Source organism: Mesoplodon bidens (assembly GCF_964165515.1).
Source record: "Mesoplodon bidens genome assembly, chromosome: 2".
In the NCBI taxonomy this organism is placed as follows: Eukaryota; Metazoa; Chordata; class Mammalia; order Artiodactyla; family Ziphiidae; genus Mesoplodon; species Mesoplodon bidens.
The window spans coordinates 154,763,705-154,790,171 of NC_138177.1; the positions used below are offsets into that span (position 1 = coordinate 154,763,705).

General features: G+C 51.1%; 1 protein-coding gene across 2 annotated transcripts; it reads left to right on the forward strand.

The window, feature by feature from the left end:
- Window positions 1–1,510: 1,510 nt before the first annotated feature.
- HEYL (hes related family bHLH transcription factor with YRPW motif like) lies at window positions 1,511–17,149 on the forward strand. 2 transcript variants are annotated; one of them, XM_081226640.1, is made up of 5 exons: window positions 1,511–1,622; window positions 8,319–8,385; window positions 9,445–9,528; window positions 10,771–10,852; window positions 13,819–17,149. In XM_081226640.1, the coding sequence occupies exons 1-5, from the start codon at window positions 1,543–1,545 to the stop codon at window positions 14,472–14,474; spliced, it is 969 nt and encodes a 322-aa protein (XP_081082766.1). In that variant the 5' UTR covers window positions 1,511–1,542; the 3' UTR covers window positions 14,475–17,149. The 2 variants fall into 2 exon arrangements, with proteins under 2 accessions (XP_081082766.1, XP_081082765.1); XM_081226639.1 differs by lacking the exon at window positions 1,511–1,622 and having other exon boundaries at window positions 8,027–8,385.
- The last annotated feature ends 9,318 nt before the right edge of the window (window positions 17,150–26,467 follow it).

Consider the following 26,467-nt stretch of genomic DNA (forward strand, 5'->3'; position numbering starts at 1 on the left):
ACAACGGAGCTTGATCTTCCCCTGCAAATCTGCTCCACTGCCAGTCCCTGTGACCTCAGTCACACGCAGGGCAGATCTCTGGGCAACATGGCTGATTTCTGCCTTTCCAGGGAATGCAGAGTGCACGGACTGCACAACTTCTGTGTTGGTTAAGGTTTCCACTCCACTGGTACATGTCCATGGAAGTTATGTGAGTGCTGAGGGCACTTGGAAAAAGAGAGTCCATAGGTATGGCTGGGGTGAACAGCAGGGCCTCCTGAGGAAGCCCAAGCTGCAGGTTCTGACTGCGCATGCCAGCTGTGTACCCGTGCATGTCTATACCTATGTGTCCGTATACTTGGCCACGTGGTAGTGTCTGTGGACACGTGTGGAAGGGGGCATGGGATTGTTCTGTCCCACCACCATAATCAAGTGTCCCCAAGCAGGTCTTACAATGGGAGTGAAAGTGCAGTTATTCTCAGATGACTAACCCCACTCTCCCAAATGAGGATATGGCTTCCTCTGTGTCCTGGGGGGTGAGTCAAAGGGTAAGACTTCGTCTCTGACCCACCACATGGAGACCACCTTCCCATCTCCTCCTCCCAGCTCATGAAGTCCACCTTCCAGGATGCCCCCATTTCATTTCCTTCTGAGCTTTGGGGGTTCTCTCTGAGGCACTGGCCCATGAGGATGGCAGGTGAATCTCAGAATCTTCCTTGAGTCTCCCCCCCTAGGGGCAGGGCAGTCGGAGGCCCTACCTAGTGAACAGTTTGGTCTGTTGTAGGGGGGAGGAGGGTCCCAGGAAGGGAGGCTGGAGGGTGCCACCCACCCCCTTTTGAGGCCCTGCAACAGCTTCAGGAATGGGCCCTCTCCAGGCACTCTCGGCCTCCCAGGACAGCTCTGCCTCTGGTGAACTGGGAACTAATTCCCAGGGACACCCACGATCAAGACAGGTCTTCAGGCACCTTGGCCAGAGCCGGTCCTGCGCAGGTGGTGCAGCCACAACTTCGGCCATCCCTTTTGGGGATGGCCCCCTCACCCACATTCTACTTGCTCTGGACCCCTTTGGGAGAAGCTGCCAGAGAATTCTGGCCGAGGATCAGGCCACAGCCACTCCACCGACCTCCCCAAACGGATGTGTCTGCCGCCCCCAGAACCCCAGGAGGCTGGAGCCGGCGAGGGGACCTCTAAAGAGGCTGGGGCATAGCGGAGCGGCGCCTCCACAGGCTGACAGCGCCCCGGGGGCGAACCAGGGGCAGACGGGGACCCCTTGGCTTCCCCGGGGGCCTCCAAGGGCACCTGCCCAAGGCCACCCAGCGCGCGGCGGCCGAGGGAGCGGAGCTGGACCTCCCAGCCGTCGGCGGGGCGGTGACCGCCCGGGACCTTCCCACGGCTCGGGCAGCGCGTCACGGAGGGGGCGAGGGGGCGCCCGGGGCTGCGACGCAGGAAAGGGCCCTGGGAAAGGGCGGTGGCTGCGCCCCCGGGGCGGGGCCGGGGCGGGGCCCGACTTCCCGGCTCGCCGCCTGCGCCGCCGGGCGGAGACCCACGTAGCCCGCGCTCACGATGAAGCGGCCCCGGGAGCCGAGCGGCTCCGACAGCGAGTCCGACGGACCCATCGACGTGGGCCACGAGGGCGAGCTGAGGTAAGGCGGGCTGGGGGCACGGGGCGCGCCGGGGCGAGCAGACTGGGGAGCAAGCCGACGGGCCGGCGAGCGCGGGGCCAGTCCCGGGGCCAGTCCTGGAGAGCTGGAGAGACCGGGGAAGACGCAGGTGTGGCGCCACCGTTACGCGCACGAGTGCCCGGGATCCTGTGCGCTCTCGGCCGTTTAGGGCTCGAGATGCTGGGACGGAGGGAGAGTTCAGCTCGGGGTCTGAGGTCCAAGTGAAGCTACTGGCGAGGACTTTTTTTTTTTTTAATTTATTTTTATTTAATTTATTTTTGGCTGCGTTGGGTCTTTGTTGCTGCGCAGGGGCTACTCTTCGTTGCTGTGCGCGGGCTTCTCATTGAGGTGGCTTCTCTTTGTTATGGAGCATGGGTTTCTAGGCGCGCGGGCTTCAGTAGTTGTGACACGTGGGCTCAGTAGTTGTGGCGAACGGGCTTAGTTGCTCCGCAGCATGTGAGATCTTCCTGGACCGGGGCTCGAACCCCTGTCCCCTGAGTTCGCAGGTGGATTCTTAACCACTGCGCTACCAGGGAGGGCTTTTCCCTGAAGATCTTAGGAAACCCTCATGGACTGTTGGTATCACACCCCCTGGTCCTGAAGTAGAGTAGTCACTACTCTGCAGTGACTATGCAGAGTAACCATACTTTCTTAATTTTACCCTAGCTGGGGTGCACTTTTCATATAGTACACACACACACACGCACACACACACACACACACACACAGACACAAAACTTCCAGGGGAAGAAAATCTTTGGAATTAAGTTTTTAATATTGAAGAAAATAATCGCTGACTTGCCCATGGTCCTTGCAAGGGCCTAGACTCTGATTCCAGTGCTCTTCCTACTGCACCAGTCTGCTGTCAATATCTTTCAACTCTTGGTACGTTTTCTGACCCTGCTTAAAACCTGTAGAACAAACTGAACTTGTATAAGTTCTGTTACGTCCCAGTTCTGTGAACAATCTAAGCTTCAGTTTCTTCATCTGCAAAATGGGTATAAATAATAGAACTGACCTCATAGGATAATTAGGAAAATCAGATGAGATAACCTATGTCAAGTGCTTCACACAGAGCCCAGCACGTAGCAAATGCTTAAGTAGTATCAAGCACCCAATATGTGATACTCAGAACCCTGAAAGAGCAGCAGGGACTGACTGGGTCTGCAGACTTGGGTCCCAGCCCCAAATCTGCCACCAAGTTATCGTGTGACCTTGGGGCATTGCTTTCCCTTTGTGAGCCTGTTTCCTCATCAGTAAAATAAAGGAGAACAGGGAGTGGGAAAAGGAAGCCTATCTGGTCCCTCCTGGCTCATCCAAACCTGACTCTCTAGAATAGATTTGAAAGGGGGATTCAGTTCATTTTTAGGGATGTTTTTGAGGGTATTTCATACTTTCAGTGATACCCAGTTTTCTGAGACCAGGGGATCCTGCCTCAGTCACAAGTCCCAGTAAAGTGCCACCAGCTTCCAATTCTTTCTAGCTTATAATAGGAGGTAATTTCCTGTCCATGAGGTTTTGGGGTATATAATAGCATTCCCTATGCAACTTAATAGCCTTTTAAAATTGTTTAGCAGAAACTGCTCTTTAGAGAATCAATTCTCTGAGTCTGTGCCTGCTAGGAGCAGGGGAAGGGCCCAGCACCATGGGGTGGGGGGTTGGCGGGGAGGTGTCTCAAGCTCAGTGTCATTGGGTCTTCATGAATCAGAGGCATGAAATTGGTGTCAGAGAGCTAGGCTGATTGGAGCTGCCTTCTGTACTCCAAGAATTTGCAGCCTGGTCAGTGACCTACCAGGTCACACAAAGTCCATGGACAGGATGGAAGATGGAAGGAGAGACAGACTGTGGGCTGTGAGGGCACCTGAGCAGGGAGAGGTCACTCACAGCCAAAAGTGCAGGGAGAGCTTCCTGAAGGTGGTGGCATTTGGACTGTGGCATTTGGACTATGGCATAAAGGATCAGTAGGCAGTTTTTTTCCTGTACATTTTGTCCTTTCAACTAGAGCCCATTTTTTTAGACTGTCTAGATTCTTAGGCGAGCAGACCCCCCCAGAGGAGAGAAGCAGTTGGACATCTGGCAGAGGCCGACTTATAGACCCCTCTTTGTAGCACTCACCAAAGGGCCCTCCCCCCAGCAGACATCAATGCTTCAATTCAGGGAGCGCTGAACGATGCCTGCTGTGGCCCAGACCCTGGGCTGGGCGTGGGGGGCCCAGATGTATCCTGCTCAGCCTCTGCCCTCAGGGAACTCTCAGAGAAGAAGAGCTTCATGGACAAAGAAAGCCAGATGAACATTGGCAAGGGCCAGGGGACTGGAGCAGCCAGCCTCCCCAGGGTCAGAGGCAGGGTGCAAATCCACCCCCCCCCCCGTAAGAGTAAAGAGCAGGTTGTGTTCCATTGCCACTGTAGGCATCTACCTGGTGGCAGTGTCCTGCCCCATATATGGGAATCACCCTCAGAGCTCCTATCTGAACACAGCCTCCTGACACATGTGGGTCCAAACTGAGAATATTGTCTCCCCCCTCCCCCTGCAAAAATTTTATGAGCACCTGCCACGTCAGGCACTGGGTCAGGGTCTGTGGGTCATTTAAGGCACATGGTGGCCTTTGAAGTCTCACCACCATTAACTTGGGCAACTGACTACCCTTTTCTGAATTCTAATTTTCTCCTTTACAAAATGGGGATGCTAATACCTTACCTCACAGGGTGAGGCTTTGATGAGGTAATGAACTTAAGGCACACAGCTCCCTGCTTTGGCACAAGGCAACTTCCAATGAAAGCTGCTCTCTGAGGGGTCGTCGTTCAGTTGGAGGGTGCCGTGTCCGTGAGGCAGCATGGTCTAATGAAAAGCCTGGACATCTGAAGACTGGACTTTGTGTCTCTGTTTCTCCATCTATCAAGTGATTATTTTTCCTAAGTGTGAAATGGCCCAATAATATACTTAACTCATTGTATGATAAATGAGACAAGTGAACATGGAAGTGCTCTCTAGAACAAAAAGTACTGGCTATGAAATGTACATGGTGGGACGATGACTGTATGGGGAGCATTGGATGAAAAGCCAGTACACTTGGCTCCACTTCTGGAATTTCCTCTAATTTGCTGTGTGGCCTGGAGCAGATGCCTTCCCCTCTCTGAGTTTCCTCATTTTACAAGTAGGCTCAGTGCTCTCTGAGAGCCCTTCACCGGAGACACTGTGATTCTGTCTTTGGTTGATGGAAAATGAGTGGGGTCACCTGCAAGGGCTCCTCGGGGGAGTTCCCAAAAAGGAAGTGAGGGTGAGCGCTGAGGGTAGTCAGGACTAGCAGCCAGACCACCTGGAAAGCTGCCCCTCCCCCAAGAGACCACCCCAGAATTCTGGCTAGGGACCCCTTGAGGCCCGTGGAGCAGATCTTGGGGGTCAACATATCTTCTCTGGGTCCATGAAAATCTGTCTTATTTTCAGACTCTCAGACAAGAATCTCTCACACCCTCTCCCAATGTCAGGGCCAGATCACAGCCTGGAAAAGAGCTAGCTCTGGCTGAGCTCTTGGGAGCTTTAAGGCTAAGGGGACTGGAGGGCTATTCAGACAGACAGGAAATAGGAATCAGAAGGGAAAACAATGCTGATTTTGAAGCCAGAAGATGTGGATTCCCATGCTGGCTTTGCTCCTCAGCAGCTGCGTAGACTGGGCAAGCTGCCTTACCTCCCCAGTAATCAGCATCCTCATCTGTAAAATGGGGCTTCCCCTCAAAGGAGGGAAGTATATGTAGTGATGCCGAGAAAGCTGTGAAGTGAGGTTTGCCTGTGGGATATGGGAGTGGGGGGAGAGGGATAACACTGCAGAGAACCAGGAGAGTGGAAAAAGGGTGGCTGAGCTGCCATGCTCTGAAAGGGGTGTGTCAGCCTCCAACAGATGGTCCCTAAGGAAGGATCAGGCCGAGAGGCAGTGACGTGAGCAGTGGTAACCCAATACCCCAGGAGACACCTTATCCAAGCTGCGGGGACAAAGGCCGTGTTTCTTAGTAGACCTTGGCTCTTGTGGCTTGTCCATAGTGTAGCTTTGTAAACAAGCTGCCCTACAGATCTCAGGATCTGGCCACCTGAGCCCTGGATCTAGCTTGCTGACCCATCCCTCCCACGAGCTTTCATAGGCCTCTTACATTCTTGTCCAGATGTTTGGATGGACATATCCTTTTCCAGATGTAGCTAGATGAAGCCAGGGACATAGCAGTAGGTTTGACAAATGTTGATCTGGTCTCCCATGCAAACTTATCTCTTTAAGCAGTTGATGAAAATGATCCAACCTCTAATGCCAAGAGGGTCGTCACGTGGGTTGGGACCCTCCCGGTGAGCCACATATGCCCCCATTCCACAAAGGCCTCAGACATAGTTTTTTTTTTTTTTTTTAGTATTTGTTTATTTATTTGACTGTGTCAGGTCTTAGTTGAGGCACGCGGGATCTTGGTTGAGGCCTGCGGGTTCTTTCATTGCAGCACATGGGCTTCTCTTTAGCTGTGGCATGCGGGTTTTTCTCTCTCTAGTTGTGTAGTGCGGGCTCCAGGGTGCGTGGGCTCTGTAGTTTGCAGCGCGTGGGCTCTCTCGTTGAAGCGCACAAGCTCAGTAGTTGTGGCGCAGGCTTTGTTGCCCCGAGGCATGTGGGATCTTAGTTCCCCGACCAGGGACTGAACTCGCGTCCCCTGCATTGGAAGGCGGATTCTTTACCACTGTACCGCCAGGGAAGTCCCAAGACATAGATTTTATGGTCTCACCTCTGTGTTCTCCGGTGGTGCCAAAGATGAGGGCAGGAGGAGGAGCTCAACCACGAGCTCTGTCTTGTCACTTGCTGAGTACTGGGTACAGCTGTGAATGAGACAGATATGGTTCATGGCCCATGGAACTTACAGACTTGATGGAGAGATAGACATTAATCAAATAATCATATAAATATAAAACAACAAATGGGCACAAATGCTGTGAATGCAGGATGCTAGGATAGTGTAAAGCAGGGGGTATCAAGTGGGAGGGGTGATGTCAGAAAAGGCTCCCCTGGAAGTTGACATTTGAGTTGAGATCTGAAAGGTGGTAGAAGTTACTAGGCAAAGGGGCTGGGGCTTGGGGGTGGGGAGAGGGAGTGGACCAGAGAGTTCTGTGCTAGGGGAACAGTATGTGCCACCACAGGAAGGAGTTAGTGCATTCACAGGCTGGAGCACACAGAGCAAAAGAGAATTGAGTCTAGGAGGTGACAGGGGCCTGCTGGGCTACCTGGAAGATGGTAGCCTTGATCCTAAAAGCATTGGGAAGGCCCTGTAAGAGAGTGACATGATCAGATTTGCATTTCGATGATCACTGCCCGCTTGTAGGAAGTAGTGGGTGTAATAGACTCCTGCAGTCTAGAAAGATGATGGAGGCTTGGTCCCGAGATCGGCCGTGGAGATAAGGGGGACAGGTGTGAGATGTATTTTAGACATGGAATGGGCAGGTTTTGATGGGGTAGGTGAGGACAGTGGAGGAATCAACCTCGGGTGTCCACCTTGCAGAAGTGGGATATGGGTGCCTTCGCTGAGATGGGAACCTAGGCTGAAGAGGAGAGGTGGAGGCAAGCTCTCGGGTTCCTGTTCAGATGTGTGGCATTTTGCGTTCTGAAATAGCAGGGGAGTCACCTTGCCTAAAGTTATTTGTGGCTGTGATGTCTCCAGTGGGAGCTGGGCTCTGGAGGGCTGGGAGCTGGGCTCTGGAGGGCTGGGGCCTGGCTGAGGGCATCCAGTCCAGCCCTAGGTCTGACTGGGGCCTCTGGCATGTTGGCCAAGTGAATGATCCTAAGGGCAACCCAGAGAATCTCCTTCACTCCAAGAGAGCCTCTGAAGCGGGAAACCTTTAAGAGGGCGAGCAGTTGGGCTGAGGAGGATTTGGTCGGTCTGGGCAGGAAAAGCCCCAGAGGGCTGAGCCTCCTCCCGGTGATGGGAACTCCTGGGTTGCCAGCAAACATACATCCTTCAGCCAAGCCCGGGGACCGGAGGCCTGACACGATGCGGGGCTGGAGCCTTCTGGGGAGGCTGGGGCCACGTCCCGAGAGTCCGAGAGGGCCCTGTGACCCAGATGTCGCCTCCCCCTCGCCCGGGCCGCGCAGCGTGGGAGGAGGCGGCAGCTGCAGGCCGGGTGGAGGGCGGGCGACCGGCGCGCCCGGCCCGTGGGAAGCGGCGGCATCTGTTCTTTCCACGCTCGTTCCCAGCGGCTCCCTCTGAAACCTAACCCGCAGGCCCGGCCCCGCCGCCGCCGCCCGTGCCCTCGCCCGCCCCGCCCGGGGGGATCGGGTTGCAGGAGCCGGGCGGCCGGGCTGCTGTTCCCCCGACGGCCGCGGCAGCAGCGAGGGCGAGGGGCGAGGGGCGAGGGGCAGGAGGCAAGGCCGAGCGGGTCAGGTCCGGGCGAGAGCCAAGCCCCCCCCACCCATGGCCCCAGCCGCCGGCGACTCTGGAGCAGGAAGCTCTGTGCAGGGGAGGACTTGGCCCGGGGAGAAATGAGCCCCCTGGGAGAAGGGGAGAGAAGGCGTCCCCACCCACGCCTGCCCTGCGCCTCTTCCCGGCCTGGGAGACCTCGGCCGCCTGGGAGGGGTCTGTGCCCGCCCACAGCCGGCCTCCGAGGTCAGCCCAGGCCAGGGAGATGGACCTCTGAAAAATCAGCCTTTCTTTTCCTCTCCAGCCAGATGGCCCGGCCGCTGTCCACCCCCAGCCCTTCACAAATGCAAGCCAGGAAGAAACGCAGAGGGGTGAGTGTGTATCTCAGCAGAGCTGTCGGACAAATGTTTGCCCTGAGTTCCCAGGGGCCTGGCGCAGAGAACCCTGGTCAGAAACACCACCGGGAAGCGACCTTGCCTGGGTTCAAGTCCCAGCTTTGCCAGTAGCTAGCTGGGTGACTTTGTGCAAGCCACTTAATCTCTGTGTGCCTCATTTTTTCATCTGTGTAACTGAAATAATGATGGTACCTACCTCAAAGGGTTGTTTTGAAGTGAATTAATGTAATGCACCCAGAACAGAACCTGACGCACAATTAGCCATTATCATTTATTCCAGCCTTCCCCTGCTTCTGTCTGAGCTCAGAACTTTCCTTCCCTCTTAGTGTGCTGAGGGGTAGGGAAGGGGGACAGGAGAAGGAAGAGCCCGTCCTTGCTCTTGGCCCTACTTTTCCCCCAGGATGCAGCTGTGCTTCTGCCTTGGGAGTCCAGAGACCGGAATCTGGCAGAGACCAGCCCTGCCACTCACTAACCAAAAGACCTTAAGCAGCCACGTCCACCCAGCCCCCGTTCTCTTTATCGGTAAAATGGGTGCTGTAATTTCTGTCCTGCTATCAGTATTCCACTACCAGTATTGTGAAATGTGAGTGAGCTTGTGGGAAAGAAAGGCCTTCCCAGCTGGAGAGAGCAATGCCTGGGACTCCTCAGACCTCATGACCCAGCACCTCAAGGGGTCTCCCTGGCCCAGGAGGGGCCTCCAGGATGTGCTCCAGTGCTGTGGCTGGTGTTCCTGTTCTAATTGGTTGGTGCCCTGCTGTATCAGTGGTTAAACGTTTTGAATACCACCCCTTAGATCAAGGCAAGAGATCTGAGTTCTAGTCCCAGCCTTGCACTTCCTTGCTGTGTGACCTTAAGCAAATCCTGCCCCTCTCTGAGCCTCGTTTTCCTCTTCCATAATGTAAGAATGGATTTATCTCCCTGACAGAAATATTGTGACGGAAGATATGAGTCAGTGCCCGTCAAGGTGTGTTGGAAACTGTGAAGAAGTGCCTACTTGATTTTTGTTTGTTTGTTTCTTTCATCATTGTTTTTTAGATCATAGAGAAACGGCGCCGGGACCGCATCAATAGCAGCCTTTCTGAACTGCGGCGCTTGGTCCCCACTGCCTTTGAGAAGCAGGTATGTGACATTGCTGAATGTGCTAGAGGAAATGCTTTGTGGGTGGCAGATAAGGTTCACTTCTCACGGCATCCCTTATCGATTGGTGGCAACTGCCTGAAGTGCTGTGATATCGTTTACTGATATCTGTTGATGGCCAAGAATAAGGGGGATGGAAATTCATATTTACTGAGGTGTCTCAGGGGTTGTGGCTTTATGTCCATCATCCGGTTGCACTGAATGCTCAGAATGATCCTGAAGGGTAGGGATTATTATGCACATTGCACAGGTAAGGAAACTGAAGCACAGAGAGGTGAAGTAACTTATACCAGATCACACAGCTAGTAAGTAGCAGAGCGGAACTGGACACAGACTGTGTGATCCTAAAGTGCCCTATCCCTCTGCACTACTGACATTTCCAGAACTATCTGAAAGTAGAACAGGCCGCTTGGGGAGTGAAGTCTCTGTCATTGAACATGCTGGGGTGGAGGGACTCCAATGGGGAGTCAGACAGTTGAATCAATCAGACAACCTCAAAGATTCTCACCGTGTGCGCCAAGGCACGGTCATAGGTCCTGTGTCTTCCTTTCTGCTGGGGAGAACAAGTCAGTCATTCCACAGACATTCACTAAAACCTTCACAAGTCCAGCCGTGAACTAGACCTAGTGCCTATCTTCAAGGGACTCACATGGAGAGTCCGACCCTCAGGTTTCACCTGGGAGACCAGGTGATGCTGGAGGCTTCGGAAACACTCCTCAAGAGAGAGAATGGAGGAAGAGCAGATGCTTTGGAATAAGACAGTGAGCCCAATCTTGGGTGTGTGTGGCGAGTGTGAAGTTGGATTCCCAATAAAGCTGGTCTAGGAGGCAGGTGAGGATGCAGGAGTGACATTCTAGTGATGGTGCCTGAAGCCATGGAGGTAGAGGGGACCCTCCGAGGAGAGCGCACAGAGCGAGAAAAAAGTGAGCCGTCACCCACTGGGAACACCACTGTTTTAAGAAACAGTTAGAGCAAGAAAGCAGGGGAGGAGGGCTTTCAGGAAGGATGGTTGGCAATGTGGTGGACAGGTGGGCTAAAATGAGAACTGAAGAGAATGGGTTAGACTTGGTGGGCTTGGCTAAAGCAGAAGCCCGATCGCAGGCAGTGGTGACGTTGGGGGAGGAGGAGAAAACTGAGGTCGTGAGTGCTGATGACGCCATGTGGGGGAGGTGGGCGACAGAGGTCAGCTGAAGGCCGCCACTCTTCTGTCTTCTGTACACACAGGGCTCCTCCAAGCTGGAGAAAGCCGAGGTCCTGCAGATGACGGTAGATCACTTGAAAATGCTCCACGCCACTGGCGGGACAGGTACTGATGCTCTACTTTCCTGGAACCATTCCTGCAGCCAATATTTGGGGGCTGGGCCCTGGGGATACTTTGGTGAGCAAAGTAGATGTGGTCCCTGCCCTCATGGAGCTCACAGTTCACAGAGGGGCTGAAGCAGATCCAGGTGGAGCGTTCGCAAAGCCTGTCTTTCTTCTTTTGGCATTGCCCTCTCCGCTTTTATTGTCTCCACGTGTCCTAGCCCTTTCCTCAACTCCACTCCTTCCAGCCTTGAACCTTGGAGGGGCTCTTCTACAGCAGATTACTGATCCCCCTGCCCCCAGGGCCTCGTTAAGCATCAGCCTGAATGAGCTTATTCTCACTGTGATCCCAGTGGGAGGGACACGCCTGAGATTTTTAGCCACAGCGCTTCGCTAGTGTGCCGACGCACTGGTCTAGGCTTCTGAGCTCTTGTGTCCTTGGCAGTGCTGGGGGGATATGTCACGCTCACTGCTGAAGATCAGTCGTGGGATTTTAATAGGATGCGAATGTTAACACATTCTGTTATTTTGAGCTAGTCCACTACAAAAAAGCCACGGAACTGTGGCTTTTAAAAGACTTCTGGACAGATGGAAATTCTCTGTGCCTGAAGCCGCTCTGTGTATTTTGGTAATTTCACAATTGGGAAACCTTGAAAGCTCCACTGACCTTGGCTCCAAAGACTTAAGTCTTGAAGCCTTCACTTGCTACCCCCTCAAGGGGATGGTTGCATGTTAAGCAGCCCAGCCTGGTGCCTCTCAAGCCTCGGCGGGCAGCAGTGTCATGTAGGGGCAGACAGTGTCGTGGGTCACAGCCCAGAGATCCTGAGGCAGTAAGTCTGGATTGGAGTTTAGGAATCTGCCAGTTTAGCAAACACGCCCGATGACCCTGCTGCAGGTGGTCACTTGGAGAACTTGTGCCAAAGGAATGCACAGCCAACAGTGGAAACTGTCTCTAATCAACCAGTGGGGGAGGAATTTCAAGCTACATTTGTATTTATCCAATTAAAAGAAAACTAGTGACTAATATTTGGGCAGCATTTTATAGTTTTCCAAATGCTTTCTCTAATGTTATCTCATTTGATTCTCACAAGAACCTCGAGGGTGGGTGTTGTTATCCTCACTGTTTTCTGGCTAAGGGCTGATGGGAAGACAGAGAATTGGCTTAGAGCACTGGCTTTGTATTTTAACACTGAGTTTACTACTTACTAGCTTTAGGACCTTGGACAAATGATTTAAGCTCTTTTTTTTTTTTTTTTTTTTTTTGCGGTACGCGTGCCTCTCACTGTTGTCCCAGCCGCTTCACGGCATGTGGGATCTTCCCGGACTGGGGCACGAACCCGTGTCCCCTGCATTGGCAGGCGGACTCTCAACCACTGCGCCACCAGGGAAACCCTGATTTAAGCTCGTTATTCCTCAGTTTCCTTATCTCTAAAATGGGAATAATGATAGAGTTTTTTTTAATATAAATTTATTTATTTATGGCTTTGTTGGGTCTTCGTTGCTGCGCACGGGCTTTCTCTAGTTGCGGAGAGCGAGGGCTGCTCTTTGTTGCGGTGCACAGGCTTCTCATTGCAGTGGCTTCTCTTATTGTGGAGCACGGGCTCTAGGCGTGTGGGCTTCAGTAGTTGTGGCACGCAGGCTCAGTAGTTGTGGCTCGTGGGCTCTAGAGCGCAGGCTCAGTAGTTGTGGTGCACGGGCTTAGTTGCTCTGTGGCATGTGGGATCTTCCTGGACCAGGGCTCGAACCCGTGTCCCCTGCGTTGGCAGGAGGATTCTTAACCACTGCCCCATAATGGTTATAATGATAGGTTTTTATGAGGTTTAAATTAGCTAATGCAAATTAAGTGCTTAGGAAGAACTCAGCAAATGTTAGTGAAAAAAGAACAGTGAACAGAGAAAGGTGATGGGATTTGCTCAAAGTTGCACAACGAAGTAGACAGCAGAGCCAGGTCTCGCCGCCTAGGAGGCCTGGCTCCAAACATCATCTCCTGCCAAGCTGTTCCTCTGTGGGGACCTCAGCCGTGAACCAGGGACCCGATATTTGCTACCATGATCATGAAGCCAGTGCTCACTGGGGCTGGTCTGTCTTTGCCCAGAAGGTGGTCGAGAGACGGGCAGGTGTGGAGAAGCTGTGAGAATGTGAATACTTCTGCAGGCAGTCCCCCTGGTCATCCCACACTGAAGTCAAGCCAAAGACAGGGTCCCTGGCCTGAGGGCAGCAGCTGAGGACCAGAGTGGGGTCCTGCTTTCTAGACTGCCCTTTGGGCTGGGGAACAAACTCAAATGCTTATGGGGGCCAAACCAGTCATATAAATGATAGCTAACTTTTCATTTGTTAAGCATTTCTGTGCACCATTTCATTTCGCCCTCCCATCTGTACATGGCAAGGCCTGTTATATACCCATTTCACAGCTAAGGAAATCAAGGCATGGAGAGATTGAGACTTGTCCATAGTCAGGGCGCTAGTTAAGTCCATGGTCAAGCAGCTGGCCCCCAAAGACCTCATGCTTCATTGCTACCCTATGCTCTCCTCTCCAAGGAGTCTCCCAGCTCTGATGGCTGCTGCCGCCCCCTCCCAGCATCTGCCCCCATCAACAGGCAGGGTTGTTCTCCACCTCCATGTGCACGACGCTTTCACATCTGGCAAGTGTCTATTTAAATGAAGTTATCTGGGCCGCAGCTTTCCTTCTTTGGGTTAATCATGAATGGTGATGAAAATAACACTTTACATTTTATAATGCTTCATAGTTTAGTGAACTCATTTGATCCGCACAGTCTACCCGGTCTACCCCAGTAGGGATGATTATTCCCACTTTAAGATGGTGAGACTGGGGCTCAGAGAGGTGAGGTGACATGCCCAAGGTCACCCAGGGGGTGAGTGGGGAAAGCAGGTCCAGAACTCAGACACTCTGACCCCAGGCTCAGTGCTTGTCTCCTGCCTGGCATGCCCTCATCGTGCCTCACTTTGCAGGATTCTTTGATGCTCGAGCCCTGGCAGTCGACTTCCGGAGCATCGGTTTTCGGGAGTGCCTTACCGAGGTCGTCAGGTACCTGGGGGTCCTGGAAGGGCCCAGCAGCCGTGCAGACCCGGTGCGGATTCGCCTTCTCTCCCACCTCAACAGCTATGCAGCCGAGATGGAACCTTCACCCACGCCCGCTGGGCCCCTGGCCTTTCCTGCCTGGCCCTGGTCCTTCTTCCATAGCTGTCCAGGGCTATCTGCCCCGAGCAGCCAGCTCGCCATCCTAGGAAGAGTGCCCGGCCCCATCATTCCCAGCACCTCCTCTCTGGCTTACCCCATCCCGGCCTTCAGAACCACTCCCTTGCGCAGAGCCACTGGCACCCTCCTGCCAGCCCGGAGGAATTTGCTGCCCAGTCGAGGGGCATCTTCTACCCGGAGGGCCCGCCCCCCGGAGAGGCCAGCCGCACCCCTGCCCCCCAGTGGCAGGGCTGCCAGGAGCAGCCACATGGCACCCCTCCTGCGATCTTCCCCCGCCCCTCCTGGCATTGTGGGGTCTCCTGCTTATGTAGCTGTTCCTGGGTCTTCCCAGGGGGCAGCTGGGAGGCCAGCGGGAGCTGTGCTCTGCCACTCCTGGGTCTCTGAAATCACTGAAGTGGGGGCTTTCTGAGCTGGCTTTGCCCCCAGGAATGAGGAGAGTTCTTTTTCCAGGAGCTCTAAAAATGGCGTTGCCTTTTCTGCTCTGCTTTCTGGACTGGTTCATATATGAAGGTGTTTCCTTCACCCAGCAGAGGCCCCCTTCTCCTTTAGCCCCTCTCCCCTCCTCACTGCTTGTCCCAGCTTCTTCTGGGGCTGTTCTGATCTCAGAAGCTTGGTCTCATTTTTTCCCTGGAGAAATGAGTCCCAGGAGAGCCCCCCAAGAGCTGTACCCAGACCCCTCTCCTGCCCCAGGACATATGGGCAGTAGGCATTAATCTCAGGTTGGGGAACAACGCTTTAACCTAAAAGGCACAATGACCTAAGGCACGCTGCTCCCCTAAAGATGAGACCCCAGCCAAGAGCAGCGACTGCCTGGCTATAGCCTTCCCAGGCCCCCAGGGGTCAGAACATAGTGTCTGTCTCACTTCCTGAGACAGTAACCACACAGGGGCCACAAAGAGGTCTCCTGGGAACCCCGTCTGCCCCAGCCCACCTGTCTCCCGCCCACTGCAATGAACCCAGAACAGACCTGCTGTCCACCACGGCCAAGGCTGGGGACTGGGAGCCCAGCAGGGCCCGTTCCTGCCCTCTTGCCAGCTGCCAACACCTACCCTCCAGCTGACCAGCAGTTCCCTGCACACAGCTGGGAGGTCTCTGGGCTCCGTGACAGGGTGTACTCACCACCAGGCCTCGGACGGCGTCCCCAGACAGGAGCCAGGCTTGAGCCACAGAGAACCCAGCTCCCTGCCTACCACACGGTCACCGTCCTCCCGGCCTGTGGTCCCGTCGGATGCACAGTGCGGAGGCCATGTTCCCACGTGATGGCGCCCTGAGAGGAATCCTCTTGGGATTCAGCACCAGACGTTTGTGCTGCCTGTTTTGCATCCGACTCACAGGGCCCAGACTGCTGGGACCGCCAAGGGCTGTCAGGCTGGACGAAAATAACTGCGAGGAGGGGCAAGAGGAAGGACAGTCAGAGGCGGCTCAGCCCTTCAAGGTCACACAGTGGGTCGAGGGCCTGAGATCCTGTTCACCCGGGATTCCACGCGGCTGGCTCTGCTCAAAGGCCATGCGTGGCGTTACCCAGCTTCAGCCCAGGCCACTTTCCCTCTAACAGAGGGAACAAATGGCCCAGAGACCTTTCCCAATGGAGCAGCAGGAACTGGACAAGACAGGGGCCGACCAGAAGCGACACACAGCCGGCCCAGTGCTGCCAGATGGTTGTTAAAATGGAGAAACACTTCTGTGCTCACTGACAAACCTGCTTTCCCTGAGTGTTCCCACCACATGGCTTTTCTCCCAGGACCCCATGCTGGTTAATGCCCGGCCAACCCAAGGCCGTGGGGCCCTCCAGCTGGCAAGTCGTTGGTGCTTATTCTGCACTGGTTATTAAATGCTTCTGATGTCACCCCTGGAAGAGTCTCCCACTCCTGTCCTTTGATGGAACTACCCTACCCAGAGGCTGAATTGAGGAGACTCCATGAGCTCAAAAAGTAGAGTCTGCAAAAGCCCTGGGGAAAAAGGGCCCTTTCAGAGAAGTGGGTAGGAGGGCAGAGATCATTTAAATGACCCAGAAAGCTCTTTTGAGAAGGCAAGTTCCTCAAGGAGGGATAAAGAACTAAAGTAATTCTTTTACTCCTCAGTGTGAGGTAGTTGGATCAGATATTGCTCTCCTCCTGGACCCATCTGTGTGTACAGCAGGGAGGAGGTGTCATTTCAGGGAGTGGGTCACTGGCCAGGAATGCTCCTGAGGCCGACAGAGATAGAGGGAAATAGCGAGGGAGGGAAGGCAGTCAGCAGGCTCCCAGGATTTGGGGGGGGCAGAGGGAGGTGGCAGAAGGCAAAGACCAACTTCACCGTTTTCACAAGGGGTGGGGAAAACGGCGCTCCCCACCCCTCCCCCTCCTCCCCTGCACTCTCCTCCCCCTCCCCCCTGCACTCTCCCCCTCCCCTTCCTCCCCTGCACTCTCCTCCCCCTCCTCCCCCTCCTCCCCTGCACTCTCCCCTTCCCCCTCCTCCCCTGCACTCTCCCCCTCCCCCTCCTCCCCTGCACTCTCCTCCTCCCTGGCCACTGCAGGTGGTGGCTCACTGCTCCCAAGATACCAGGGCAGTGTTCCAGTCCTGCAGTTTGACCACTTCCTAGCCCAAGAATCCAACATTTACTCATGGCAGGACGGTGGGAAACACATTTTCATATTTCAAATACCCAGCTCCAAAAGAACCAGTTGACACCGTTGAATGAGGTGGAAATGGCCCAGAACTTTGAGCATCTTAGTTGCTCTTAGGTTCATTCTCCCTGAGAGATTGTGCGGGGAAAGGTGACTGTGTGTATTGGTTTCTGTGGTTGAGAACTCATATGTTTGTTTATATTCCCAAGCCTTTCTGGTGCCCCCGACTCCCACCCCATCCCCGGGGTTGTCGCAGACATTCAATAAAGTTTTTTTTCTTTAGCTCTTCTGGAAACCTCTGCAAGGTTCTACTTCTTAAATATCTCTGGAGTCCATCTACTTCTCTCTGATCCCACAGCCTTCACCCTGGTCTGGCCACATCACTTCTCCCCAGATCACTGCCCTCCAAAAGGTCGCTTTGCTTCCTTCCTGCTTTGCCAATCAGTTCTCAACGCAACCAGAGAGAGCTTTAAACACGCAAACCATATCATATCAATTCTGGTTTAAAATCCTTACCCTATTACCCTATTATTCTAAGGATAAAATCCAAGCTCTTCCTCATCTGGTCCCGAACTCACTTCCAGCTTTTTTCTTGCCAGTCCCAATCGTGTTCCCTGTGCTTCTGACACCCTGGCCTGCCTTCATTTCTTCCACATTCCAACCTCATTCCCTCCCGCTTCTGGTCTGCCCCTGTCTTGTCCAGTTCCTGCTGCTCCACTGGGAAAGATCTCTGGGCCATTTGTTCCCTCTGTTAGAGGGAAAGTGGCCTGGACTTTGCACATGCTTTGCCCTTTGCCCAGAATGCTCTTCCTCTGCCCTTTGCAGGCTGAGCTCTTCATGCCCTGAGGCCTTGGCATAAATGCCACCTCCTCAGAGAGGCCTTCCCTGACTACTGGGCTTGAATCTATCTCAACGTCCTCTATCTTTGTGTTGTTGTTCTCGTATGGAAATTACCATTGCCCATCCATTTGTGTATTTACTTGTGGGCTGCTCCCCCACCCGCACGTAAGCTCCGTGAGGCCAGGGACCACGCCTGGTTTGCACTCCACCCTGTATCCAGTGCCAACCATGGTACCTGGCTCAACGTCAGGGTTCAATAAATATTTGTTGAATAAATGAACTGGGGGAGGTGAGGAATCTTCTAGACTCATGTTGTTGAATGGTACACGGTCCTCTAGGGGTGAATCTCCTGCGGGCCAACTTTAGGGGGTGGCTGGAGAGCAAAGTGAGAGCCAGGGCCAGGGGACTGGAAGTTCTGGCAAATGGTGAAGGGACTCTGGCCAAAGAAAAGCACGAGCGTGCTTGCTCTGGAGTGCATGCTGACAGCTGAGAACGGGCAGGCCATCCCTGCCAGAAGGTTTTGTTCTCCACTCTTGGCCTAGCTCTCCCCCATGGATTTGGCTTGCAGCAAACCCAGGCAACCTTCGCAGAGGTCTGCTCCGTGCCAGGCCAGGCATGGCAGAGCCAGAGGTGACGAGGACTCTGTCCCCCTGAGGGGGTGCACCCTCTGTCTAAGTGACAGTTGGGTGGGATGAGAGTGGAGAGAGAGGTCTGTTGAGAAGGCTGAGGGGTATCAGCCTCTGCCTAGGGGGGTCATGGGGGAAGAGAGTGCTGGAAGGAAGCCTTCCCGGAGGAGGACGAAGGGAGGCATTCTAACCACGGGGGGACCGTCGTCGAGGGCAGCTCTGGAAGTTGGCCTGACGTGAGCACTGGCCTTCAGTGGCAGAGCGAAAGGCAGGCTAGTCTGGGCACTGAAGCCAGACTTCCTGGGTTGAGGCCCCACCTCTGCTCACGTATCAGGGCTGAGGCCTTGGGCGAGTTACTTAACACCCCTGAACCTCAACCTCCTCGTCTTTAGAACAGGGATGATGCCGTAATAGCTACTGTTCACTGAGCAGTAACTACATACCAGACTGCTAAATGCTTTGCTTAGAATGTCCCCATTTTACAATAAGGAAACTGGGCCAAGACATATTCTCCTAAAGTTAGGTGACAAGTGAATGGGATACCACATATAAAGCCCTTGGTACAATGCCTGGGTCAAGTGAAGCACTCAGTCCGTTTTAGCCATTAGTGTCATTAATGGAAAGAGGCTGGATCCAAGTTGTGAGTGCCACGCAGAGTTTAGACTTCAGCCTGTGGGCAGTGCGAGCCCTGGAAAGTGTTGCCAGGTGAATGCCAAGGTTAGACCTTGTTTAAGAAACTCCTGTTTGGGGTGGTGTGGACGACTGGGAGGAGAGTATTCAGACTCGGTGCCATCTATTCATTGGAAACGCCTAGATGCTTTTGAGACATATCAATGTCCAGGCCCTAGAGGTGATGATGTAACTCACCTGCAGTGGGGCTCAGGCACCCCATAAGGAGGTGTGAAGAATCAGGATTTCTTTCCTAGTCAAGGTGAATTTCAGTTCCATTAGTGAACTGGACTCCAGCTTATGAGCCTGAAGAGTCTGCTGCTTTCTAAGAAGTGAAGCAGAACTTAATTTCCACAAGGGCATGTCTGTCCTCCAGCCCCATCCTAGTCTTGGGCCTATATAGATACTTAAGAAATTTTATGTGTTGAAAGCTTTAGGGACTTGTACAGTTGGCCCTATGTGTTTGTGGCTTCCATATCCACAGATTCAACCAACCACGGAACAAAAAAAAATTTTTTTTTTCATTCCAGTAACTTCCAAAAGGCAAAGCTTGAATTTTCCCCAGCCAGCAACTATTTACATAACACTTACATTGTATTAGGTATTATAAGTAATCTAGAGATGATTTAAAGCACACAGAAGGATGCGGGAAGGTTATATGCGACTATTACACCATTTTATATAAGGGACTTGAGCATTTATGGATTTTGGTATCTACGGGAGGTCCTGGAACCCATCCCCATGGTTATTGAGGGATGACTGTAATTCATTCAGGAGTCACTGAATATCTTATGACTTTGTGGAAAACTCAAGACATTAGCTTCCTTCCCTCCTTCCTGGGGAAAGAGGGCAGGAAAAATCAGGTCTGGATATCACCCGATCTCATTAATAGCAACAAACATTTTCAAGCCCTTGACCTACATTATCTCATATAATCATATGAGATGATATATATTTCATCTAATGGTAGGTTCTGTTATCCCCGTTTTACAGAAGAAGAAATTGATACTCAATTTGTTGGTGAAAGCGCCCAAAGTTCGTAATGCTAGTGAACGTCCTAGCCAAAATGAAAACCTAGGTCTCTCTGATTCCATCTTAACCAATACAGTACACGGCTTCCTTCCCCAGCTGCCTCTTGTAATACAAACCCGAAGCCATTCAGTGACAGGTCATATAGGGCTGGTGGACTGGACTCTCATGTTAGCCTGGGAAGCCTTCAGCTTGGCCATGTTCTTCTCCCATGTGCTAGTCAGAGTAAAGATCAGCTGCTGTAACAAAGGGGCCCAACAATAACTCAGTGGGTAAAAGAAAATAGAATTTTATTTATCTCTCATCTAACTGCCTGGTGTACATTCCAGGTCAGCCAGAAGCTCTAATCAATGCAGACATTCCAGATTCCTTCCGTCATGATTCCCTGCCGTTCCCTAGAACATTGTCCCTGCACCACTAAGCTAGGTCTCCATGGATTCAAGCCAGCAGGAAGGGAAAGAGGACTTGGTGGAGACATGGCCACCACAGACTTAAAGCCTAGGCCCCGAAGTAGCACATATATGTCCAGTCCATCCAGATTCCCCTGGTGAGATCTTTGATGAATGGCCACATCAAACTGCAAAAGAGGCTGGGAAATGCATTTCTGCCCTGTTCTCTGAAATGAGTGTGAATGGGTATTGGTAGATAGTCTCTATCACTTCACTCTTGCCTCCCAGCCTGGGAGGTTGAGAGGAATGTGGGAATCAGAGTCATCAGTAGTTACCACCTGGCTTGTGTGTCTGGAGGGCAATTTACTTTGAGTTGGAGGAACCAGGTATAGGGGCTCCACCTACCACTCTCTGATGCTACAGGGGTAGGTTGGATACTCCTGAATGGAGTTGTATCTACTGGACCCAGCTCCCTGGAGAATTCCCCCAGGGAACACAGTGTAAGAAAAGAGGGTTTGTTGCTCTAGGATGGCCAGTGAGCCCCAAGCTGACTGATGATCAGCATTACCTGTGTACCACATGGTGCCCAGAGGGCCTTTCCCCATCCTGGTTCCCACCTGGGGAGGCACTGACAGATGCTCACACCTTCCCTGACCCAGACTCTGGTCATGCTTTCTTGTCTTCCCAGCTGCCAGGGACACAACCAGCCCAGGAGCTCTGGGCCTCACAGGGCTGTGGGTTCTGTTTGTCAAAGTTGAGCCTCTCATGAATAGGGCTGCTGAGATGCCCTTGTTAGTTACTTGACAGTGGCAGGTGAAAAGGGGCCAGGTGTTAGGTCTCCAAAGACAGACACCCAGGCTCCCTGGACTCTTTTTTTGTGCTTCACCTAGGAGTGAAAAGAAGTAAGACTGTCATTCAGGCCATCAGTCTCAGAAAGCTGGCTGGCTGACCAATGCTGCCCAGAGCCCAGGGGCCATTTAAATAAAGGTTTGGCTCAGGCCTTTGGGCAAAATCTGGATTCCACTGCTCTGTTCGAGGAAGTCCAGTGTGGCAACACCCGATCCCGGGCACCCCAGATGTTCTGTTGGAGCCTCTGACAATTAACAAACCACTCGTTGCCCACAACACCAGCAACCCTGAAAGGAACCAGTCAACAAGCACGAGAAGTGAGGATGCTTTACATCGTACAGCAACATAACATTTCAAAGTGCTTTCACATGCATCACCTCACTTACATCTCTGAACAGTTTGGTCAAGGGAGTCAAGGACAGGAATTATTATCTCCATTATGCAGATGAGAAACTGAATCTCGTTTCAGGTAAAATGATCTGCCCCAGATCAGAATAATAGTAAATGGCAAAGCTTGTTTGGACAGTAGTGGAAAGTCACAGATTGTAAGCAGGCACAGAAAAGTAATATAACATTATCCAATCACTACTAAGCATGCACTATATGCAGGCCCTGTACCACATGCTTTTCATGCAGAGTGTGGGTTTATCTGTGTAACTCCATGGTTTAGATTTTGGTTCTATTATTATCTCCATTTTACAGGTGAGGAAACAGGCTCAGAGAAATTAAGTAACTTACCCAAGGTAACACAGCTATTAAGCAGCATAGCTCTTAACTGCCAAGTTCTACAGCCTACCAAGCGCTGTATCTCCTGTGTCACCCCTTCCAGACATCAGATGGGGTATCCAGGCTTCTACCACAGCTCCTGGCTTACACCTCAAGGCTTTGGCCTCAGACCCATCAATATTAACTCAGCCACCCCTCAGGACACAGAAACCAGCTCGGTCTGGCTTTATAACAACACTTAGGGAGCTCTGACCATGTGCCCAGCACTCATCTAGCAGTGGATAAAACAAACCCCCAGATTCCTGGAGCTGACTTTCTCATTGAGGGAGATAGACGATAAACACGATAAACACCCAGACAAAGACATACATGAAATGCTTGATGGGGAAGCAGGATAAGGTGGCTGAGAGGACAGAGAGTGATGGGGGAGAGGTACTATTTTACATAGGATGGACAGGGAAGGCCAGAGGGAGCAGTTTGAACAGACACTAGAGGGAGAGAGGGAGCCATGAGGCCATCAGTGAGCAGGGCGTTCCAGGCCAGGAGCATCAAGGGCTGGTCCCAGAGGCCAGTGTAGCTGGAGTGTGGACAGCAGGGGGAGAGTGGTGAGAGATAAAAGTCTGAGGGGGGTGGGGGGCAGCTCACGGGAGGGTGTTAGATTTTACTCTGAGTGAGGCAGGAAGGCGTGGAGGGTTAAGTGTGGAAGAGACTCGTGATCCGATGTACACATTAGGAGTCATGGAGTGAAGAATAGACCTCAAGAGGGCCAGGGTGGGAGCAGGGAGACCATCTAGACCTCCCCAATTCCAGGGACCTCCTTGACACCACCTAACTGCCCACTCCCACAGAACTTACCATCCCCCGAAATGGCTCCTCTAGGAAATCCTGATTTCACACATCCCATTCTCCAGACACTACATACTCTCCTCCAACCTCCCTCTCCTCAACCCTCCGGTGGTAAAAACTCTCAAACTTAAGAAGATCTTCAAATCACCCTACGACTCCCTCCCCAGCCCTTGGTCATTTACTGGCTTGGCTTCACTTCTTACCTAGCTAAGGGCCCACGGACCCTCATGTCCAAAATCACCCCTTCAAACGCCCTTACCCCTTGTCCCATCCCTGTCTCCGTTGCGGTCACCAGGTGTGGGGACGGACTTTAAAGTGGACCCCATGACCCCACCTCCCAGTGCCCACACTCCTGTATAATCCTCTCCCCTTGAGAGTGGGCAGAAACTGCAACTTGCTTCTAATCAATAGAATATGGCAAATGTGAGAATTGTCACCCCTTGTTTAAGCTACATCACGTGGCAAAAGTGGTGGGCGGTCACTCCCATGATTACCTTACCTTATATAAGACTGTGTTTGGTTTTTTTTTCACCCTTTAAAAACTTTTTAATTGAAGTATAGTTGATTTACAATGTTGTATTAGTTTCTGGTGTACAGCAAAGTAATTCAGATATATATATATATATTTTTTTTTCAGATTTGTTTGCATTATAGTTTATTACAAGATATTGAATGAGGTTCCCTGTGCAATACAGTAGGACCTTGTTGTTTATCTATTTTATATACAGTAGTTTGTATCTGCCAATCCCAAACTCCTAAATTATCCCTCCTGCCCCCTCCTTTCCCCTTTGGCAACCATAAGTTTGTTTTCTTTTTTGTAAATGAGTTCATTTGTATCATTTTTCGAAATTCCACATATAAGTGGTATCATATGAAATTTAGCTTTCTCGGTCTGACTTACTTCACTTAATATGCTAATCTCTAGGCCCATGCATGTTGCAGCAAATGGCATTATTTCATTCCTTTTTATGGCTGAGTAATATTCCATTGCATATATATATATATATATATATATCCATTTACCCATTCATCTGTTTAAGACTGTGTCTTATGTGAAGATCAATGGCAATTCTACATGCCCAGAAAGTAGAAGGCACTCACTATTATTATTGGCATTGTTTTGTCTACACTGGCTAAATATTACTCAAAATGGAAGAATATTGGTCAGTATTAAGGAGAGTGTTTGCTCACAGGTAATGAATCATGTGTAATGACTGGTTATCATTCTCACTTAAACAATGAAGCAAATACAGGAAGTAGCTTGGTGTGGTTAAAAAGATCCCTGGACTAGGAATCAATTAATTTAAATTCTAATTTCATTTTTGCTACCAATGGTTAAATACGTTAACTTTTGTGGACCTCAATTTCCTTGAGCTTAAACTGGATGATCACTGCAGGAGTTTCCAGCTGTAAAACAATGCTCATGGTCAGATACAACTTACTTAAAAAAAAAAGGAGTCTGTCTTAGCCGACTGGTGGGAGAGGCTCTCCCCCCAAGCCTGATGAAGTAAGTAGCCACTTTGGAGCTGTGTATCGTCTCTAGGGCCTCAGGGGCGTCCTCCAGCCAACAGCCGGCAAATAACCAGGGCCCCATCATCCTTCACAGGATGAATTCTGCCAACAGCTTGAATGAGGTTGAAAGTGCATTTTCCCTCAGGAGAGCCTCCAGATGAGCCTGGCCAACACCATGATTGCAGCTTCCTAAGACACAGAGCAGAGGACCCAGTTAAGCCGTGCCAGGATTCCTGACCCACAGAACCATGAGGTAATAAGTGTGTACTGTTTAGTGTGCTAAGTTTGTGGTCACCATTACACAGCAATAGATAATTAACACATCAGGCAAAACCTGAATCTTGGTTACAACCAGCTTCCTGCCTGTCCTACACCTGCTAGAAAAGAGTCATTCAACCGACTAGAAAAGCCAATGATTTGATTTATTTCATAATCAGAAACCTCAAATGAGGGGGGCACCCTGCTCCTCCACCAGGCTGGCTCTCCAGCTTTTCAAGGTAACTACATTATTACTTGGCCTCTCTTCTCACAACCCCATTCCCCTCCCCATGTCATTCCAGAAGATAATCTGCAAAAAGCAAAACAAACAAAATAAACAAAAAAACAAAAACAGAAGAGGATGATCCTGCTTCATTCCTCACATTGAATATGGAGGTTTGGGGTGACCTTGAGAATAGTATTATTATTATTATTATTATTATTATTGGCTGTGCTGCACGGCATGCAGGATCCCAGTTCCCTGACCAGGGTTCGAACCCGTGTCTCCTGCACTGGAAGTGCGGAGTCTCAACCACTGGACCGCCAGGGAAGTCCCGAGAATAGTATTACTTTCTAAAATCGACAGTACTGAGGTGTCATTTACATACAATAAAATTCACCAATTTAAAATGTACAATTCGGGACTTCCCTGGTGGTCCGGTGGTAAAGAATCCATCTTCCAGTGCAGGGAACGCGGGTCCAATCGCTAGTCAGGGAACTAAGATCCCACATGTAGCGGGGCAACTAAGCCCATGCGCCTCAACTAGAGAGAGAAGCCCGCGCGCAGCAACGAAAGATCCCGCTAGCCGCAAGAAAGATCCCGCGTGCCGCAACTAAGACCCAACGCAGCCAAAAATAAATAAAATAAATAAATATTTTTAAAAATAAAATAAAATGTGCAATTCGATGAGTCTTGATAATGTATACAGGCAGGTAACCACCATAATTGCGATGTAGACCATTTCTGTCACCCAAAAAGTTCCCTTTTACTGCTTTGGAGTCAATCACCTCCTCCTACCCCAGCCCCTGGCCATCATTGATCTGCTTTCTGTCACTACAGTTTTGCCTTTTTAAGAATTTTCCTATAGATGGAATCATACAGTGTATAACCTTTTGAGTCTGGCTTCCTTTACTTCGCATCATGCTTTAGAGATCCATCAAGTTCTGTCAATCAGGTGTTCCTTCCTCTTTACAGCTGAGTAGTATTCCACCGCATGGATGGAGCACAGTTTGTTGATTTGTTCATCTGTTGATGATCATTTGGGTTGTTTTCTGAGGATGGTTTTTGAACACAAAAAGACTATTTACAAGTTTATTTTGAGAGCACACAATTCGTTTCTATTCAATAACGTTACTAATTCAAAGCACTAGTTCTTTCTTAACCTTTAAAACTTAGCCTACAAATCATGTTTGAGAATCTAGCAGATTTTAGCAAATGCTCCTAAAGGGACTTTTTACAAACTTGCTTCTTCAAACATTTTTACGTGCATTTGTAAATGAATAGCTTTGTTCCTTTTTCAGTACCTCACTTATCTGGTAGAAACAAAGCCTTCCTGAAGTTTCATTCTTATAAATCTAATAAATGCAACTTATAAAAACTGTGAAACTTAAGTTCTTTTAAAATTATATTTATATAAAAAGCTCAATGTACGGAGATTTCCTCTTTAAACAGAAATATTAATACTCAAGTTTTAATTCTTGGTTTAGCATGATATACTTAATCTTAAACCTTCTGAGGTTAAGTTGTATATCAGGTACTCTCTAAGGAAGAAAATTCCATCCAGGTAGCAGAAGTTAATTAATTCTTCATCTTCCTAGGGCTGAAAGATGTATTTCTGCTTTAAAAAAAAAAAGACCATAGCCCTTTCATTCATTGAAGTCACCTGTCCACTAAGAAAGACATCTGTGGGGCTGTGGTCACCAGCCACATCCTCTCCGGGGCCCCAAATTCTGTTTGTGAAGTTGAATCGCTGATTCAACCAAAAGGGCTACTGAGAGGCACTCATTATATAGCTGGTGGGATGAGTGAAACAGTGACAAGTATTGGCTTTG

What these genes read in the sequence shown, in the direction of transcription:
- HEYL (XM_081226639.1), top strand. Translation starts at nt 8,137, where the DNA reads ATGAGCCCCCTGGGAGAAGGGGAGAGAAGGCGTCCCCACCCACGCCTG. An exon ending in CCACTGCCTTTGAGAAGCAG is followed by an intron (nt 9,529 to 10,770) that starts GTATGTGACATT and finishes CTGTACACACAG; the next exon opens with GGCTCCTCCAAGCTGGAGAA. An exon ending in CCACGCCACTGGCGGGACAG is followed by an intron (nt 10,853 to 13,818) that starts GTACTGATGCTC and finishes CTCACTTTGCAG; the next exon opens with GATTCTTTGATGCTCGAGCC.